This window comes from Camelus dromedarius, chromosome 3, assembly GCF_036321535.1.
Source record: "Camelus dromedarius isolate mCamDro1 chromosome 3, mCamDro1.pat, whole genome shotgun sequence".
NCBI lineage: Eukaryota > Metazoa > Chordata > Mammalia > Artiodactyla > Camelidae > Camelus > Camelus dromedarius.
In genome coordinates, this window is record NC_087438.1 from 91,349,225 (window position 1) to 91,369,452 (window position 20,228).

A 20,228-nucleotide genomic window follows, 5' to 3' on the forward strand; every position below is an offset into this window, starting at 1 on the left:
TCATACACTAGGATGACAGGCATCCTTGAGCCCAATCTCATATATGCTCTTTCCATTTGCTAACAGAGTGCTGCTCTTCACAGACAAATTTATGGCTTGGTGCATCAGACAACGCACAATTCATCATGGGCAGCTCAAAGATCAAATTATGAGAAGTTGCTTTATTTTTATCTTTTTACTGAAGTATAGCATACACAGAAAAGTACACATACCTGCACTATACAAATTGTTGGGTCTTTGGAAACTTAACATACCGTGTAACCATCATCCAGATAATGAAACAGAACACTACCAGTACCCTAGAATTCCCTCTTATAACCCTTTCCAGTTAAGACCCGCTCCTCAACAAGAACATCCACTATGGTAATTTCCACCATAGTTTAGTTTTGCCCAGTTTTGTACTAAATATAAGTAAAATTAAATGTACTCTATTGTGTCTGGCTCCTTATGTGGGATTCATCAATACTGTTGAATGTAACTCTACATTGTTGATTCTCACTGTCATATAGCACTCTAATGAAGTATACCACAGTTTATTTATGCCACAGTATATTTATCCATTGTACTGTTGATGGGCATTTGGATAGTTTCCAATTTGAAGCTATTATCAACAGTGCTGACATGAATATTCTATTATATATCTTATGATGAACATATGTACACATTCAGTGGATATATTCCTGGAAATGGAATTGCTGGGTCTCTAGGGTTCAGGGAAATGGAATTGCTGGGTGTCTTTCCATCTCATTGAAATTTCTAGTTCAGTGATACAAGAGATATGCCTCATAAGATAAAGAGTAAGTTGTTGCATCTCGCTCCACCTACAGCCAAAAAGAGGCACAATACCCAGTGGGCCTTTTAAGATTTTGGAGTCAACATATTCCTCATTTGAGTGTACTACTCAAGACCTGTTACTAAGTGACCCAAAAGCTGCCAGTTTTGAGTGAGTCTTAGAACAAAAAAGAAGGCTCTGCAAAAGGTCTAGGCTACTGTGCAAGATACTCTGCCACTTGTACCATATGATCCAACAGATCCAATGGTGCCTGAAGTGGTAGTGGCAGAAAGAGATGCTGTCTGGAGCCTGTAGATGAACTGCAGTCTATACCCTTAGGATTGTGGAGCAAAGCCCTGCCATCCTCTGTGGGTAATCACTCTATTTGAGAAACAGCTTTTGGCCTGCTACTGGGTCTTAGTAGAGTCTGAATACTTGAGAACGGGCCACCAAGTTACAATGAGAGCTTAGCTGCCCACCCATCATGAATTGTGTGCTGTCTGATGCACCAAGCCGTAAATTTGGCTGTGAAGAACAGTACTAGGTTAGCAAATGGAAATGGTATACATGAGAATGGGCTCAACATGTCCTGAAGGCACAAGTAAGCTATATGAGGAAGTGGTCCAAATGCCCATGGCCCCTACTCCTTCTACACTACCTTCTTTCTCCCTGCCTGCACTAATGGCATCATGGGGAGTTCTCTACAGTCAGGTGATTGAGGAAAAGAAAGCTCAGGCTTGGTTTACAGATGGTTCTGCACGGTATGTAAGCAAAACCTGGAAGTGGAGAGCTATAGCACCTAAGCTCCTTTCTGGGACATCCCTGAAGGAAAGTGAAGGGATATCCTCCAAGTGGATAGAACTTTAAGCAATGCAGCTGGTTGTTCACTTTGTTGGAAGGAGAAATGGCCAGATGTATGATCATATATTGATTCATGGACTGTGACCAACAGTTTTGCTAGATTGTCAGAAACTTGGAAGGGACATGATTTGAAAGTTGATAACAAGGAGATTTGGGAAGAGGCATACAGACAGAACTCTTTGTGGGGGCAAAAAAAAAAAAGACAAAAATCTGTGTCCCATGTGAATGCTCACCAAACAGTGATATAAATAGAGGAGAATTTTAATAATCAAGTGGGTAAGATTACCTATTTTGTGGATACTAGTTAGTCTTTTTCCCCAGCCACCCTTGTTATCACCCAGTAAGCCAATGAACAAAGTGGCCATGGTGGCAGGGATAGAGCTTATGCATGGCCTCAGCAAAACAGACTTCCATGCACCAAAGTCAATCTGGCTACAGCCACTGCTGAGTACTCAATCCGTCAGCAGCAGAAACCAATACCTTATCTCCAATATGGCACCACTCCCTGGAGTGATAAGCCAGCTACCTGGTAGAAATAGGTTGATTACACTGGACCATTTCCATCATAGATGGGACAGCATTTTATTCTTACTAGAATAGATACTCTGGATATGGATTTGCCTTCCCTGCACACAATGCTTCTGCCAAAATCACCATCCAAGGACTTACAGAATGACTTATCCACCATTATGGTATCCCACAACATTGTTTCTGATCAAAAAACTCACTTCGCAGCAAAAGAAGTTTGGCAATGAGCCAAGCACATGGAATCCACTGGTCTTACCTGAAGCAGCTGACTTCACAGAATGGTTGAATAGCCTTTTGAAGACTCAGTTACAGCACCAGCTAGGTGACAATATCTTGCAGGGCTGAGGAAAGGTTCTCCAGAAGGTTATGTTTGCTCTGAATCAGCACCCAATATATGGTACTGTTTATCCCATAGCCTGGAGTCACAGGCCCGGAATCAAGAGGTAGAAATGAAAGTGAGACCACTCAGCACTACCACTTGTGACCCACTAGCAAAAATTCTGCTTTCTGTTACCATGACTTTATGCTCTGCAGGCCTGGAGGTCTTAGTTCCAAAGGGAAGAATACTTCCACCAGAAGTCACAATGATTCAATTGAACTGAAAATTAAGACTGCCACCTGACTGGGGTGACTGATCCTGACTATCAAGAAGAATCTGAACTACTACTCCCCAAGGGAGGCAAGGAAGACTATGCCTGGAATACAAGAGATCCTTTAGACCATCTCTTAGTATTACCATGCTCTATGGTTAAGGTCAATGGAAAACTAAAACAATCCCATCTAAGAAGAACTGCTAATACTGCAGACCCTTCAGAAATGAGGGTTGTGTCACCCAGCCAGTTAAAGAACTACAACCAGCTGAGGTACTTGCTGAGGGCAGAGATAATATGGAATGGATAGTGAAGGAAGGTACTTATAAATACCAATTATGACCACATGACTAGTTAAGCAAATGTCTTTGTTTTCTTCCATCTCTCATGTCCTTATCATCTACATAAGTTGTATCAATCACCATTTACTTTTTATCGTAGTACTTGAGTTACAAGACACCGATGAGAAGAACAAACATCACCCAAGGACCGCATCCTCTTCTGGAGAAGGAGTCAGTACATTTTTGGTTTTAGGTAGGGCAGTTGTACTATGTTAGACAGAAGTATTACTTTGTTATTGTCTTTATTTGGAGATTAAACATGGTTTAAGGAGATGTGTATGAATGCACAGTTGACATGGACTGGACCATGATGGTTAGCTGTATGCGTCATCTTAACTAGGCAACACTACTCAATTAAATTAAATACTAATTTTGGTGTTGCTATGAAGGTACTTTGTAAATACAGTTAACATTTGTAATAACTAATTTTCAGTAAAGGAGATAATTGTGGATAATGTGGGTAGGCTTCATCCAATCAGGAAAGACCTTAAGAGTAAAACTGAGGTTTCTCTTAAGAAGAAAAATTCCTCCTAAGGACTGACTATATCACCAGCTCCTGCCCAAGAGTTTCCAGCTAGCCCTACAGGTTTCAGCCAGACTCCATAAGTCAACTCCCTGAAATAATCTCTTTATATACATATACGCATATGTTTCTATATATATCCTATTAGTTCTGTTTCTTTGGTAGAACCTTGACTGATACGGCATCTACTATTCCCTACCAATACGCTAAAGTTATCAGAGATAGAGATAGAAAGAAGAAGAAGAGTTCACAAGAACTCACTTCATAACCTAAAGAATATGAAAAGTCAGCATTGTAAATTATGTAAGGTAGTAGTATATTATTAAGTGTCAAATGAGTGTCATTGAATTAAGTAGTCAAGGAACTTAGAAAAAAAGAAAAAAAGCTCTTCATACTTAAGGAACACAGGGCAGGTTCCGTGGAGGAAATGGGAACAAGAATCAAGAGTAGGCAGCTTAGTTGGATTGAAGTTATATATAATCTATTAAGATTCAATTGCTTCACTGTCTGCTTACTTATAAAAGATTCCTAAGCCCTATCAAGTGATTAGACATTCTGTCTGATATGCAGTGAGGGAAGTACAGAAAAACTTAAACATGAAATTTGGAAGCCTTCAAATATTCAACTCCTCTCTACCACTTGGTAGCAGTATGATTTTGGACAAAGTGCATACTACTTTAAGTCTCAGATTCCTAATATATAAAATGATGATACTGTATACATCCTGTTATCATAAAGTAACAGTGAGAAATAAAGAAGTTATAATTATACTTTAAATCAATGGTATAAGCTAATTTTAGAAAAGATGACATATGTGACTTTCAAAAAATTATGTTACTCAGGTTCTGAAAATGGGCCAAGCTTTTTTATAACTTTACCATTTCTACTTTGTGCAAGAACTTTCAGAATACAATTTATAACTGAACTTCTTGTGTACATAAGAAATTAACCATCAAAAAATGTTTCGTGTCTTCCAAAAATTAGGCTCTGCATTCACACTACAGTACCTGGAGGAGTATCTTTAGGAGGAGAGTATTTGTGCTTCTTTACAATGACACCTTTAGTTTCCAATTGTCTAGTTCCTGGTGACGCTTTAATAATACAACATATTTCTGATGTATCTGAAGGAACCTAAAAAGACAAAGACAGATATTGTCTAATTTTTCCAGGTACAGTATCTGTACATTGTTTTATTTCAAAAGCAAATGGTCTCAATATCTGTATTTTCACAGACATTAACAATAAAAAGCATTTATGAAATGCTTATTCTACTCTAGACACTAATTGGTTTTAAAACATTTGCTTATTTAATACTCACAAGAACCAGGCAAAGCAGATTATATTATCCCCACTTGTAAAACAAGGAAACTTCTTAGGTTCAGAGAAGTTGGGTAACTTATTGCAAAACAGAGAGAAAGTAATGATATAGTTGAAAATCAATCATTCCAAAGTGGGAGAGAAAGTTTACAGGATTTACTGAATTAAAACATATTTAAATTTAATTCAGAGTCAAACACTAGATTTATGTAATTTCCCAACTAAGTTAATTTTGACAATATCCCATCAAGCAGACCGTCTCTGGAATAAAAAAATACCGTATCTTTCAGATGTGAAATATCTTCTTCCTTGGAACTCAGAAATAGACACATATTCATTAAGAGCTCCTCCTATTTTAAATAAAGATTATACAGAAATATCTTCTAATGTAAAATTTACATCATCTTCTGAGGTGGACATCTGCAATTTTGCTGCCCAGCATTCATTTTCATCCTTCTGGTACTGAAAAGTGCCAGAGTTTTCTGGGGAGAACCTATTCATTCTACCAGCCTGTTCACCACCCCTTCCTTATGGATCAGGAGGAGCTGAGAATACTTCTGAATCAGCCTAGCCAACCAATGTATTCCATGCCCCTGCACAAAGTGACTGGATCAGATAAGAACACTGTAAGAGGGCCAGCAGGAAGACGGGAATGCTGAATCTGAGATTCTGGCACTAAATCACAATCCCTAAAGGGGGACAAAGTGGTCCCAGGTTGATACTTAACCCTAGCTACACCTGTTGCAGTAAAAACAGGTACAAATTCTGTTAGGAAGATGAAATCCCCAACTTAGGTCCATAAGATTCTCATCAAATAAGGGCAATAAAATAAATGATAAGAGTCAATGTCAGTGTCAGAGGTCTTCAAGATTCAGCTCAGAAGAGTTCCAAGCAGAAATAATGGACAAAACATATTTCATATCCTCCTATAATTTCATTATAACAACAAAAAAGAAAGTACCAAACTGATGAGCAATCAAGCTACCTTATGTAAGACTGTACAGGAATGAACAATGGATTTAAGCACCCAAAACATCAGATATTAGAATTTTTAAAGTCAGCACAAAATGATTAAAGAATTAACAACTGAAATTTCATGAATGAGCAAGCAACTGAAACTATCAGGAATAAGAGGAGATTTGAAAGAGAAACAACTAGAATTTCTTGAAATGAAAAAACTGTTGAAATAAAAAAATTAATGGAAGGCTTAAGCAGCAGAGTAAGTCCAGCTGAAGAGAGAATCACTGAAGAAATTATCTAGAATACAGTAAATAAATGAAAAATATTAAAGAGAGGTTGAAAGATGTGTAGGATGGGAACATTTACTACTGGAGGCCTAATACATACCAATTATCATTTGTGACAGAATAAAACAGATAATAGTGAAAAATTTCCCAAATTGATGTGAGACACAGGTCCACAAAGGCAGGAAGTCTAATATATTAAGTGAAATTAGAATTTTAAAAGAACAGCAAACAAAAATATTAGCCCATTTATGTACAAATTCCAGTGAAATTATAGTATATCCAAGATAAGGAGAACTTAAAAGAAGCCAGAAATAAAAGATGTATCAGTTCCCAAGACCACCCTTAGGCTCAAATATTTGCTATAAGGATTCACAGGACTCAGAAAAGCTGTTATACTTCCAGTTATGGTTTACTATATCAAAAAGATATAGATTAAAATATAGATTAAAATCAGCATACACAGACACCAAGATGGTGGAGTAAGAGGATGTAGAGCTCACCTTCCTCCATGAACATCAAAAATACATCTACACGTGGAACAATTCTCATTGAAAACTAACTGGAAACTGGCAGAAGTATTCCTGTATAAACAAAACTGTAAGAAAGATATACATGTAATCACGTAGGATGAGAAAAAAAAAAGTGATCGGGTTAGGACAGGTGCCCCTGTGAGTGGACTCAAGAGGAAAAGGGAGATTGCAAGGGTGGACACTGCTCTGAGGAGTGAGCAGGTTGAGCCACAGACTGGGCACTGCAATACTGGGGTCCTATGCATAAGATACAAGCCCCTTGGCTGGTTGAAGAACCACTCGGAGAGATAGAAAAATTGAAAAAGCCTGGACTCCACTCATGAGGAGCATGCAGGTGCTGTCTTGCCCCCATGCAGGAAAGACAGAGGTCTGCCCTAGTTGCCCAGCCTGAGTCAAGTGAATGCCCAGCCCTACCCAGTCCACACCATGGTATGGCACTGGATCTAGGGTGTCCAGGGCAGAGGGAAAAGACTCGACCTTGGAATGCAGAGGTGACCCAATCCTGGGGCAGAGCCCAGGTGGGGCAGTGGTAGCCACTATTAACACTTACTCAAGCAGCAACCCAGAAGTAACCCAGACTTCTGACACAACACAGCCACTGAGTTTCCTACAACTGCCTCACTGTGCACCCCAGCCCAAGCCAAGGAAACACTCTGGCCCCACTCACTCCATGATATACCATGGCGTTTAATCTAGGGTGGCCATGACTGGGGAAAAGAAGCAACCTACACAGGCAGAATATGAGACCTCTGCAGGCACCCAAGCTCCACTTGCTTTAGCACTCCCCTCCTTTGGGTCATGGGTCCCAGTGTGTGGAGAAGGAGAAATACACACTTAAAGGGAACAGAGTCAGTGTGAATCCAACCCTCAGGGCTTCCACTCCAGCAACCTGGAATCAATTCCCACCCCTGAGAGGGTGGTGATGGCCACTCAGCAGAGAGGAAGTCCTCCCTAACAGCCTGCACAAGTTCTAGCTCCTCCATCTCCAACTCCACCCCCTTCCAAGCTGATAGCTGCCAACACATCCTGAGAAAGACGTGATTGGCATCCACATCTAAACCAGCCCTCCCACCAAAGGCATTGAACACAGTCTACAAAAGGAAACTCTCACATAAGGACATTCCTTCAAGACCACAATAGGCAACTGTTGCTCTTAAATTCATAGAGGCAGAGAAATTAATTAAAATGAAAAGGCAGTGGAACTGTTCTCAATTGAAAGAGCAAGAAAAAATCCTGAAAAAATAAATAACAAAACAGAAATAAGCAATTTACCAGATAAAGAAATCAAAACATTGGTAATAAAAATGTTAACTGAACAAGGGAAAATAATTGATCTAAACACTGACCATTCTAACAAGGTAACAAAATATAAAAAAGACACCATAAGAAATGAAGAATTCAACAAGTGAAATAAAAAACACACTAGAAGGAATAAATAGCAGACTAAGTGATACAGAAAAACATGTAACTGATCTGGAAGATAGAATACAGGAAATCAACCAATTGGAACAGGAGGAAAAAAAGACAAATTTTAAAAAACTATCTACAAGATCTATGGGATAACATTAAGCACAACAACATTCACGTTTTAAGGGTTCCAGAAGAAGAGAGAAAGATGGAGACTAAAAAAGTATTTGACAAAATTAAGGTTGAAAACTTCACAAACCTAAGAAGGCAACAGACTGCCAGGTACAAGAAGCACAGAAGGTCCCAAACAGACCCATACCAAGAAAAATTCTGCTAAAAAGGCAAAAGTTAAAGAGAGAAGTCCAAAGGCAGCAAAAGAAAAACAAAGGATCATCTACAAGGGAATCCCCACAAGGCTATCAGCTGATTTCTCTGCAGAAACTTTGTAGACCAGAAGGGAGCAGCATGATATATTCAAAGTGCTGAAAGGGAAAAACCTGCAAGTGAGGATATTCTACCCAGTAAGATTATCACTTAAAATAGAAGGAGAGATAAAAAACTTCTCAGACCAGCAAAAACTAAAAGAATTCATCAATACAGGTTTAAACCTATCCTGAAAGAAATTTTCAAAGGTCTGTGAGTGGAAAAGAAGTAAGAATCTAGAGGAGAGAGAAAATCCCACTAAGAAACAAAGGTATATAATAAAACAAAAGATTACTTAAATAAGCCAGTATGTAGATTAAAAAACAAAAAATTATAAAAGCAACTATAATAAACTATTAACATGAAGATGTAAAATATGACATCAAAAACATATTTTGGGGGGAATTTAAAATGTAGATCTTTTAGAATGTGTTTGAACTTACATGACTACAAGTTTAAAACCCACAGATATAATTATAGGTCAATATTATATTTATGGTAACCACAAATCTAAAAACTTGCAACAGGGAATCACTAAAGACCCAGAATTTCCAAAGCAATACTGAAGAAAAAGAATGAAGCTGGAGGAATAACCTTCCCAGACTTCAGACAATACTACAGAGCTACAGTAATCCAAACAGCATGGTTTTTGGTACAAAAAGAGACATAACCATCAATGGAACAGAATAGAGAGCCCATAAATAAACCCACAGAATTTTGGTCAATTAATCTTCAACAAAGGAGGCAAGAATATACAATGGAGTAAAGATAGCCTCTTCAGCAAACAGTATTGGGAAAACTGGACAGATGCATGTAAATCAATGAAGTTAGAATACCTCCTCATACCATACACAAAAATAAACTCAAAATGGCTTACAGACTTAAACATTAGACAAGACATTATAAACCTCTTAAAAGAAAACATAGGCAAAACATTATCTGACACAAATCTTAGCAATGTTCTCCTAAGACAGTCTACCCAGGCAACGGAACTAAAAGCAAAAATAAACATATGGGACCTAATTCAACTTATAAGCTTCTGCACAGCAAAGTAAACCATAGCAAAACAAAAAGACAACCTACAGAATGGGAGAAAATATTTGCAAAAGATGAGACTGACAAGGGCTTAACTTCTAGAATATATAAACAGCTCATACAACTTAATATTAAAAAAAACAACAACCCAATCCAAAAATGGGCAGAAGACCGAAACAAGCAATTCTCCAATGAAGACATATAAATGGCCAATAGGCACATGAAGAAATGTTCAATATCACTAATTATCAGAGAAATGCAAATCAAAACTACAATGAGGTATCACCTCACACCAGTCAAAATGGCCATCATTCACAAGTCCACAAATGATTAATGCTGTAAAGGGTGTGGAGAAAAGGGAACCCTCCTACACTGCTGGTAGGAATGTAGTTTGGTGCAGCCATTACGGAAAACAGTAGGGAGATTCCTCAAAAGACTAAAAAGACTTACCATATGACCCAGCAATCTCACTCCTGGGTATATATCCAGAGGGAACTCTAATTCGAAAAGATACATGCACCCCAATGTTCATGCAGTACTATTTGTAATAGCAAGACGTAGAAACAAGCTAAATGTACATTGACAGATGACTGGATAAAGAAGTTGTGGTACGTTTATACAACGGAATACTACTCAACCATAAAAAACAATGCCATTTGCAGCAACATGGATGGACTTGGAGATTATCATTCTAAGTGAAGTAAGCCAGAAAGAGAAAGAAAAATACTATATGATCTCACTTATATGTGAAATCTAAAAAAAACACACACAGACACACACAAACTTATTTATAAAACAGGGACAGACTCACACACATAGAAAACAAACTTATGATTGCCAGGAGTGCAGAGGGGAGTGGGAAGGGATAAACTGGGAGTCCGAGATTTGCAGATACTACCTACCATATATAAAATAGATTAACAAAAAGTTTATACTGTATAGCACAGGGAACTACATTCAATATCTTGTAGTAACCTATAATGAAAAAGAATATGAAAATGAGTATATGTATGTATATGTATGATTGAACTATTATGCTGTACACCAGAAATTGACACAACATTGTAAACTAAATATACTTCAATAAAAAAAAAAAAACTTGCAATAGAAACCAAAAAGAAAGGAACCCACGCATACTACCAAAGAAAATCATAAAACTACAATGACAGAAACAAAAATAAGAAATTAACAGAGAACAACTACAAAAACAACTGAAAAAAGTAATAAAATGGCAATAACATATCTATCAATAATTATTTTGTGTCAAGGTAATAAAAAACTCCAATCAAAATACACAGATAGGTTAGATGATTGAATTAAAAAGATCCTTCACTATGCTGCCTCAAGAGACTCACTTCAGGGCTAAAGATGCATACAGACTGAAAGTGAGAGGATATAGAAAAATATATTTCACACAAACAGAAACAAAAAGAAAGCGGGGGTAGCAATACTCATATCAGACAAAAGACTTTAAAAGAAAGGCTATAACAAGAGAAAGACGGGCATTATATAATGATGAAGGGATCAATACAAGAAGAAAATATTACTATCATTAAAATATACATACCCAACATACATATAGGAGCACCTAAAAATATAAAGCAAATATTAACAGACATAAAGGGAGAAACTGACAATAATAGAATAATAGTAGAGGAGTTTAATACCTCACTGACAACAATGGACAGAACATCCAGACAGAAAATCAATAAGGTAACAGAGGTCCCAAATGAAAAAATAGACCAGTTGTACTAAATAGATACCTACAAGACATTACATTCAAAAACAGCAGAATACACAGTTTTGAATACTACTCAGCCATAAAAACCGACAACATAATGCCATCTGCAGCAACATGGATGCACCTGAAGAATGTCACTCTAAGTGAAGTAAGCCAGAAAGAGAAAGAAAAATACCATATGAGATTGCTCATATGTGGAAACTAAAAAAAAAACCCAAAAAACAAAAACAACAAAAACAAAGCATAAATACAAAACAGAAATAGACTCATAGACATAGAATACAAACTTGTTGTTGCCAAGGTGGCAGAGGGTGGGAAGGGATAGACGGGATTTCAAAATTGTAGAATAGACAAACAAGATTATACTGTATAGCACAGGGAAATATACACAAGATCTTATGGTAGCTCACAGAGAAAAAAATGTCTCAATGAATATATATGTTCATGTATAGCTGAAAAATTGTGCTCTACACTGGAATTTGACACAACATTGTAAAATGATTATAAATCAATAAAAAATTAAAACAAAACAAAACAAAACAAAAAACAGCAGAACACACAGTTTTTCAAGTGCACAAGGAATGTTATTCAGGATAAATCACATACCAGACCACAACACAAACCTCAACAAATTTAAGAGAATAGAAGTTAAATCAAGAATTTTTTCCAACCATAATGGTATGTAAATAGAAATCAACTACAGAAAGAAAAATGGGAAAAGAACAAACATGTGGAGACGAAACAACATGCTACTAAAAAAACCAGTGGGTCAATGATGAAATCAAAGAGGAAACCAGAAAATACCTTGAGAAGAGTGAAAATGGAAACAAAACTTTCCAAAATCTATGGGATGCAGAAAAACACTTCTAAGAGGGAAGTTTACAGTAATACAGGCCTTCTTCAAGAAACAAGAAAAATCTCAAATAAACAACCTAACCTACCACTTAAAAGAATTAGAAAAAGAAGAAGAAACAAAGCCCAAAGTCAGCAGAAGGAAGGAAATAATAAAGATCAGAGAGGAAATAAGAAAAACAGAGATTAAAAAGAAAACAATAGAAAAGATCAATGAAACCAAGAGCTGTTTGGTTTTTTTTTTGTTTGTTTTTTTTTTTGAAAAGATAAACAGAATTGAAAAATCTTTAGCAGGGCTCACCAAGAAGAAAAGAGAGAGGACCCAAATAAAAATAAGTAATGAAAAAGGAGAAATAACAACTGATACACAGAAACAAAAAATCATGAGGAGAGTATGAACCACAAATTGGACAACTGAGAAGAAATAAACAAATTTATAGAAACATACAACCTGCCAAGGCTGAACCAAGAAGAAACAGACAATTTGAATAAGCCATTCACTAGAAGTGAAATTGTATTTGTAATAATAATAAGTCCTAGCAAACAAAAGTTCACACCAAATGGTTTCACAGGGTAATTCTACCAAATACGAAAAAGAACTAATATCTATTTTTCTCAAACTATTCCAAAAAACTGAAGAAGAGGGAATACTCTCAAATTTATGCTACATGGCGACCATGATAAAGGGCATACCAGATAAAGACACTGCAAAAAAAGAAAATCCAGGAATAAAATCATGCATCTATGGTCAATTAATCTACAACAAATGAAACAATAATATACAATGGAGAAAAGACAGTCTCTTCAACATGTGGTGCTGGGAAAACTGAACAGCTATATGTAAAAGTATGAGATTAAAACATTCTCTTAGCACTATATACAAAAATAAACTCAAAATGAATTAAAGACTTAAATGTAAGACTGGAAACCATAAAACTCCCAGAAGAAAACAGGCAGAACACTCTTTGACATAAATTGTAGCAATATATATATATATATTTGGATCAGCCTCCTATGGCAAAAGAAAGAAAAACAGAAAGAAAGAAATGGGGTCTAATTAAACTTAAAAGCTTTTGCACAGCAAAGGAAACCACCAACAAAACAAAATGACAACCTACAGAACTGGAGAATATATTTGCAAATATTGTGACCAACAAGGGGTAAATATCCAAAAAACATAAAGAGCTCATATAACTCAATAGTAAAAAAAACCCAACTCAATCATAAGATGGGCAAAAGTCCTGAACAGACACTTTTCCAAAGAAGAAATAGATGGCTAATAGGCACATGAAATGATGCTCATCACTGCTAACTATTTAGAGAAATAGCTAAGACTTGGAAGCAACCCAAATGCCCATCAAAAGACAAATGGATAAAGAAGACATGGTATATATACAATGGACTTAAAAAAGAATGAAATTCTTCCATTTGCAACAACGTGAATGGACCTAGGGAATATTGTGTTTCATGAAATAAGTCAGACAGAGAAAGACAAATATGGTATGATATCACTTATATGTGGAATCTAAAAAAAAATACAAATGAATGTATATGCAAAACAGAAGCAAACTCACAGATAAAGAAAACAAAACTCGTAGTTATCAAAGGGGAGAGGGAAGTGGGAAGGGATGGGATGAACAGATACAAACCACTATGTATAAAATAGGTTAGCAACAAGGATACACTGTATAGCACAGGAATTAAAGCCATTATAATAATTTACAATGGAGTATAATCTGTAAAAATACAGAATCACTATATGTACACTTGACAGTAATATAATATTATGAATCAACTGTACTTCAATTAAAAATAAATTTATTTTTAAAAATGCAAATAAAATAAAATCATGAAAGGGAAAAGATACATGGAGTGAAGAACAGAAGAAATGGCATTTAGAGATGAATCCAGGAGTACAAGCTTCCAGTTGTCTGCCCCTAGTTGAAATCACATGGAGAACATTTAATTCTCCTACATGCAATCGCTGCCAACTAGGGAAGCTCAGTGAGCCTTGGCATCAGGTTTTCTATTTGGAGTCACTCATAAAGTATGCTGTGCCTGCATGACTGACCTCAGCTACTCAGACCCCAGTCCCCCAGAGGTCAAACTGATACAAGGTAGCCCAAAGCCTCAGGCATCAAAAACAGGTGTTTACCATAAATCACATTGCTAGCATAAGCTATCTGGCCTGGCTCAGAACAAACAAAAACACTCTTATTAGGCAGAATAGAGGTCATCTCCCAGGAGCCAAGCCATAGGACAGGCCTGAGGACCTTGGGAATGGGCAGGCCTGCTGAGTTAACCCTTTCCTATATTCATATAATTTACAAGGAAATGGAAATTAGGCTAATAGAAGAGCCCCAACAGCAACATGGAAGTGAGTAGATAGTGGAATGATAGCATCAAAGAGCAGAGAGAAAAAAGGGTGTCAACACAGAAGTATGTACCCAACAGATGCAAAAAAAAGTTTTAATAAAAATCATATGCACATCATAGCAAACTAGAAATAGGAAGAAGTTCTCAACCTAGGATGATGGTGGTCTTGAGTATTGTTTCTCAAAGCTTTTTGGTTTTTCTTAGAGAAGATGCATCTCCTGGCCCCCTTGTGGTTCAGTAAGTCCAAGTCACTATTCCAAGCCAACAAGTTTTGAGCAGAACTAATCAATGTCACTTCCAGGCCAGAACATTCAATTGTCAATGTAAGAAGACCTTCCAGAGCTTTCTTTTTTTTTTTCCCCCCCCACTGGCATAGCTTTTTAGCAATATTCAAGATGGGGGCAGCTCTATCAGTGACAATGAGCAGGGCCCTAACTCAACCCAATGGAGGTATACAGCATGAACAAGAAATGAACCTTTATTATTTTAGTTGCTAAATTTTGGGGGTTGTTTGTCACCATAGTTTATCTTGCTTAGTACAAGTTACCTATAAAATAAGTCACAAAAGTTATAATCTTAACAGTGAAACTTTTTAAACAATTTTCCTTCAGATCTCATACAGAAAATATGTTGGACTGGAGGCCTTATCCAGGACAATGAGTGACAATTCACATGGAAGAAACAAATTTATTATTTGTAGATGATATGACTGTCTACATAGAAGATCTAAAAGAATCTACAGACATACACTAGCATTAGTAAGATGTAGCAGGATTCTGGCTATGCACAAATATATACAAATCATTTTGTATTGCTATACTCCATAAATAAAAAGTATAAAAAATGTAATTTACAAATAGACAATTCACGATAGCATCAAATAACATAATGTGCCTAGGAATGTGTCTAATAAAAAATGCAAGGTCATTCTAGTTAAAATGATAAAACTGTACTGAAAAATATTAAACAGCTAAATAAATTACAGAATGTATCATGCTTATGGAATGAAAGATTTAACAAAGATACTGTTTATAAAAATACAAAATTAGAGAAATAAATGACAGAAAACTTAGGATAATCATTACTTATGGGAGAGAGTGAATGGAACCATGGTGAGACTCTGGATTTTGGGGAGGACAGTATATGTAATGTTCTATTTCACTGTCTGCATGGTGAGCAGGCACAAGGGTACTTATCTATTTTTTTTCTTTAAACTATGCATCCTCTCTTTTTAATGAATGCTATATTTATATAAAGAGACAGCAGTTGAATTCCCAGATCTACTCTCCCAGTTCTTGTAAATGCTCTTCCCTAACTCAAGCAAACACTGTAGGGTATTTTTTTAAGTGAAAAGGGTATAACAGATGGTTTCCTTTCTGAGGAACTTCCAGAAGGTGAAGGGGAAGGTGTTGTAAAAATAAATGGTGCTGAAACTCCCAACTCTAAGAGACCTTTATCTTCCAGGCAAGAGAGTGAAAGATTTTGCCCTCTGCAGCCCAAAAGGAAAGAGCTAATGTTGCTGTTTCAAGTAAAAGGCTCAGCCAAATCACCTACAAAAAGTTTTAGTTGACAAGCCCCACCCAGGAACTAGAATGTACAATCAACTTTTTAGATTCATAATCTTAAACATAAGTAGAGAGTTAACTAATTAATACAATAGATAGAGAAAGAAAGAAAGAGAGGGAGAGAAGAAGTGAGGAGAAGAGGGGAGGGAAGGGGAGGGGAAGGGGGGAGGAGAGAGAGGAGAAGGAAAGAAGAAAATTAAAGAAAAGTGAATAGTGCTGCAATGAACATAGGAATGCTAATATCTCTTTGAGATACTGATTTCAATTCTTTTGGATAAATACCCATTAGTGGGATTGCTGAATCATACAGTAGTTCTAGTCTTAATTTTAAAAGGAGCTTCCATACTGTTTTCCAGAGCAGCTGCATCATTTCTGCATTTCCACCAACAGAGTACAAAGGTTCCAGTTTCTCCACAAGAAAGGAGCTGCTAATCAACGAGTATAAAATTTCAGTTATGCAAAATAAATAACTTCTAGAGATCTCCTGTACAATATTGTGCTTATAGATAATACTCAAAATCTGTTAAGAGGGTAGGTCTCATGTAAGTGTTCCTACCACAGTAAAACTAAAATAAATATAAACAAACAGACAAACAAAAGGAAAATTTGTATCATTTTAATAAATGGAAAATTATTATGTCATAAATAAAAGGTAAATCTAAAAACAAATACAATAAAACCATAGCAAAGTTACTGAATTTTTGAGTTTTGAGATATATATTTTTATTGAATTGTACTGACAATTTATTGGTAGATCAAGTTCGACTACAAATGACAAATTTAAAAGAAACTTTTGTTTGGGTTATCGAATTTAAAAAGTCTAACAAAATCATAAAGATCAAAATCAATAACATGGCATTCAAAACTCTAAATTGACCAAATTTTTCTCATCATTCAGCTTTGCCTTAAATCATCTTCCCACTTGTTTTCATCACTTCAGTTATGATGGCATTCCTTTAAGCCCTTGTAGTCTGGATGTAAGGATTAAGGGCTTTACACCAAGTCATCTTGAAACATCCTTCCTAATCTTCCTTACCTAGATAACTCTTACTTATCATTAAGATCTAAGATCAACTTTTAGTTCCTTAGAAAATCTTTCCATAACTCGACCAGGCCAAGGCTCCTCTCATAGGGTCTTGTGGTACCACGTATCTCTCCCTTTGTAACACTTGTCAGAGTTGTAATTTTCCCCTTGTGTCTGACTTCCCCACCAGACAGAAAGGCAGATCCCCTGTCTGCCTTTGCTAATAAAGAATGCCTTTGCTGGACTCATTAGTACTAGATACAGCTGAGGAATGAATATCTGAGTTTGAGGGCAGAACAATAGAAACTTCCCATTCTGAAAAGCAAAGAGAAAAAAAGACTGAAAAAAAAAAAAAAAACCCAGAAGAGAATATTCAAGAACTGCGGGACAACTAAAAAGGTATGACATATACATAACTGGAATTCTAGAAGGAAAAGAAACAGAGAGAAGGAACAGAAGCAACGTTTGAAGTAGTAATGACTAAGAGTTTTCCAAAATTAATGTCACACATCAAACCACAGATCCAGGAATCAAAGAGAACACCAGGCAGGATAAGTGTCCAAAAAACTATGTCTAAGTATATCATACTTGTACATTAGAAAATCAAACAGAAGGAAAATATCTTGAAAGTAGCCAGAGGGAAAAACACCTTACCTATAGAAAAGCAAAGATAAGAATTACTGACTTCTGTCAGAAACCATTTAAGCAAGAAAAGAGCAAAGTTAAATATTTCAAGTACTGAGAGAAGAAAACCACTAACCTAGGGTTCAGTACCCTGTGAAATTATCCTTCAAAAGTGAAGGAGAAATGCAGATTTTCTCTAACAAACAAAAATTGAGGGAATTTGTTGCCAGTAGGCCTGCTTGCAAGAAATATTAATAAAAGTTTCCCAGGGAGAAGGAAAATGAATATAGGTCAGAAACTTTTACCTACATAAAGAAAGGAAGAGTATGGAGAATAAGTAAGTGAAGATAAACTTTTTTAAATTGAAAAATCAGTTGTCAATTAAAATAAAAAATCAAGTAAAAACCAATTCATAAATGATCTAACAAATAATAGTTGTTCAAAATAATAATAGCAACAATATATTCAATTAGGTATGCTTATCTATATATATCTTATGTGTATATGTACATATCCTTATGCATAATAAAACAAATGACAGCAATAATACAAGAAATGGGAGAAATGAATTTGGATTAATTTGTTATTGTACTATGCTTGATGTGGATAGGTTTATTTAAAAGTGGACTTGGATTTGTTGTAAATATACGTTGAAAACACTAGGGCAACTACTAAAAAAAGTAAAGAAGTATAACCAATGTGCTAAACAAGAAAGCAGAGAAAATGTAATCAGGTAAAATGCTCAATTAAAACTGCAAAAGGCTCTGGGGGTGGGAAGGGGTAAACTGGGAGCTTGAGATTTGCAGATACTGACTGGTATATATAAAATAGGTGAATAACTTTATACTGTATAGCACAGGGGAATATATTCAATATCTTGTAGTAGCTTATGGTGAAAAAGAATATGAAAATGAATATATGTATGTTCATGTATGACTGAAGCATTGTGCTGTACACCAGAAATTGACACAACACTGTAAACTGACTATACCTCAATTAAAAAAAACTGCAAAAGGCTCAATTAAAACTTCCTAATTTTTTGGAAGACAAAAACAGGAACAAAGAACAAGGGCAAGAAACAGAAACAGTAGCAAATATGCTGAATATTAACCAAAATGTATTACTAATCACATTGAATGTCAATGGCCTAAATGAACCAAATAAACCAATTTAAAGACACAGATATCAGAGTGAATCAAAAAACACAATCCAACTATATGTTGTTTACAAGAAAAACACTTTAAATATAAGTACATACATAGATGAAAAGTAAATGGAGATTACATATATATACTGCATCTTCTTTATCCATTCATCTATTGATGTGTACTTAGGATGCTTCCATATCTTGGCAATTATAAATAATGTTGCTGTTAATAGCAGGGTGTATGTATCTTTTTTAATTAATATTTATTTTGCGGATGGCTTTATTCCTTTGATAACTACATAAGTTTAAAAAGCTAAAGCTCTAAACATTCCTAGAAACAATGAATAGTACATATATGTAAATTTTTAAATATGTGCAGTAAAAAAAGTAAGTGGAGAAAGATATAACATGCTAATACTAATCAAAAGAATGTGGGAGTACCTATATTAATTTCAGATAAAGCAAATGCCAAAAAAAGTTATAAAGGGTAAAAGCTTGGCATTATCTAATGATAAATAGGTCAGTTCTCCACGAAGACATAAAAATTCTTAATGTGTTTGTGCCTAACCAAAGAGCATCAAACTACATAAGGCAAAAATGGATAGAACAGAGGAGAAATATATAAATCTATTATCATACTTGAAGACTTTAAAACCCTCTCTCAGAAACATACAGATCCAGCAGGCAGAAAATAAGTAAAGATGTAACTGAACTCAACAGCACCATCAGTCAACTGGATACAACAGACATCTACAGACTATTTCATTCAACAACAGCTGATTACACATTTTTCTCAAGCTCACATAACACATTCTCCAAGACAGATCACATTCTAGGCAATAAAACATATCTTAACAAGTTTAAAATAATAGAAATCATACAATATCCGCTAATAGACCACAACAGAATTAAACAAGAAATTGATAATAAAAAGACAGCTTGAAAATCCCCAAATACATAGAGATTTAAAAAAAAAAACCACTTACAAATGACACATGGGTCAAAGAAGAAATCTCAAGACAACTTTTAAAATATTTTGAACTAAATGAAAATTAAGACACAACCTACTAAAATTTGTGGGATACAGCAAAAGCCGTTAAAGGGAAACTGATAGCACTGCAATACCTATTAGAAAAGAAGAAAGATCTAAAATAATCTATGTTTCCACATTAGGAAAATAGAAAAAAGGGAAAATTAAATCGAAAGTAACCAGAAGAAAAGAAATAATAAGAATTAGAGCAAAAATCAATGAAATTGTAAAGAGAAAAAGAATAGAGAAAATAAACAAAAACTGTAGCTGATTATTTAAAAAGATCAATAAAATT

The 20,228-nt window shown here is 35.6% G+C and overlaps 1 protein-coding gene across 1 annotated transcript in view; it reads right to left on the reverse strand.

Annotated features, from left to right (window-relative positions):
- Positions 1–4,585: 4,585 nt before the first annotated feature.
- The window catches only part of MEIKIN (meiotic kinetochore factor), a 75,275-nt gene continuing 59,632 nt past the window's right edge, over positions 4,586–20,228 (reverse strand). Inside the window, exon 12 of the mRNA XM_031448963.2 lies at positions 4,586–4,746. Within this exon, the coding sequence (XP_031304823.2) occupies positions 4,609–4,746 (138 nt within the window). The 3' untranslated portion in view covers positions 4,586–4,608. The remainder of the gene's footprint in view (positions 4,747–20,228) is intronic.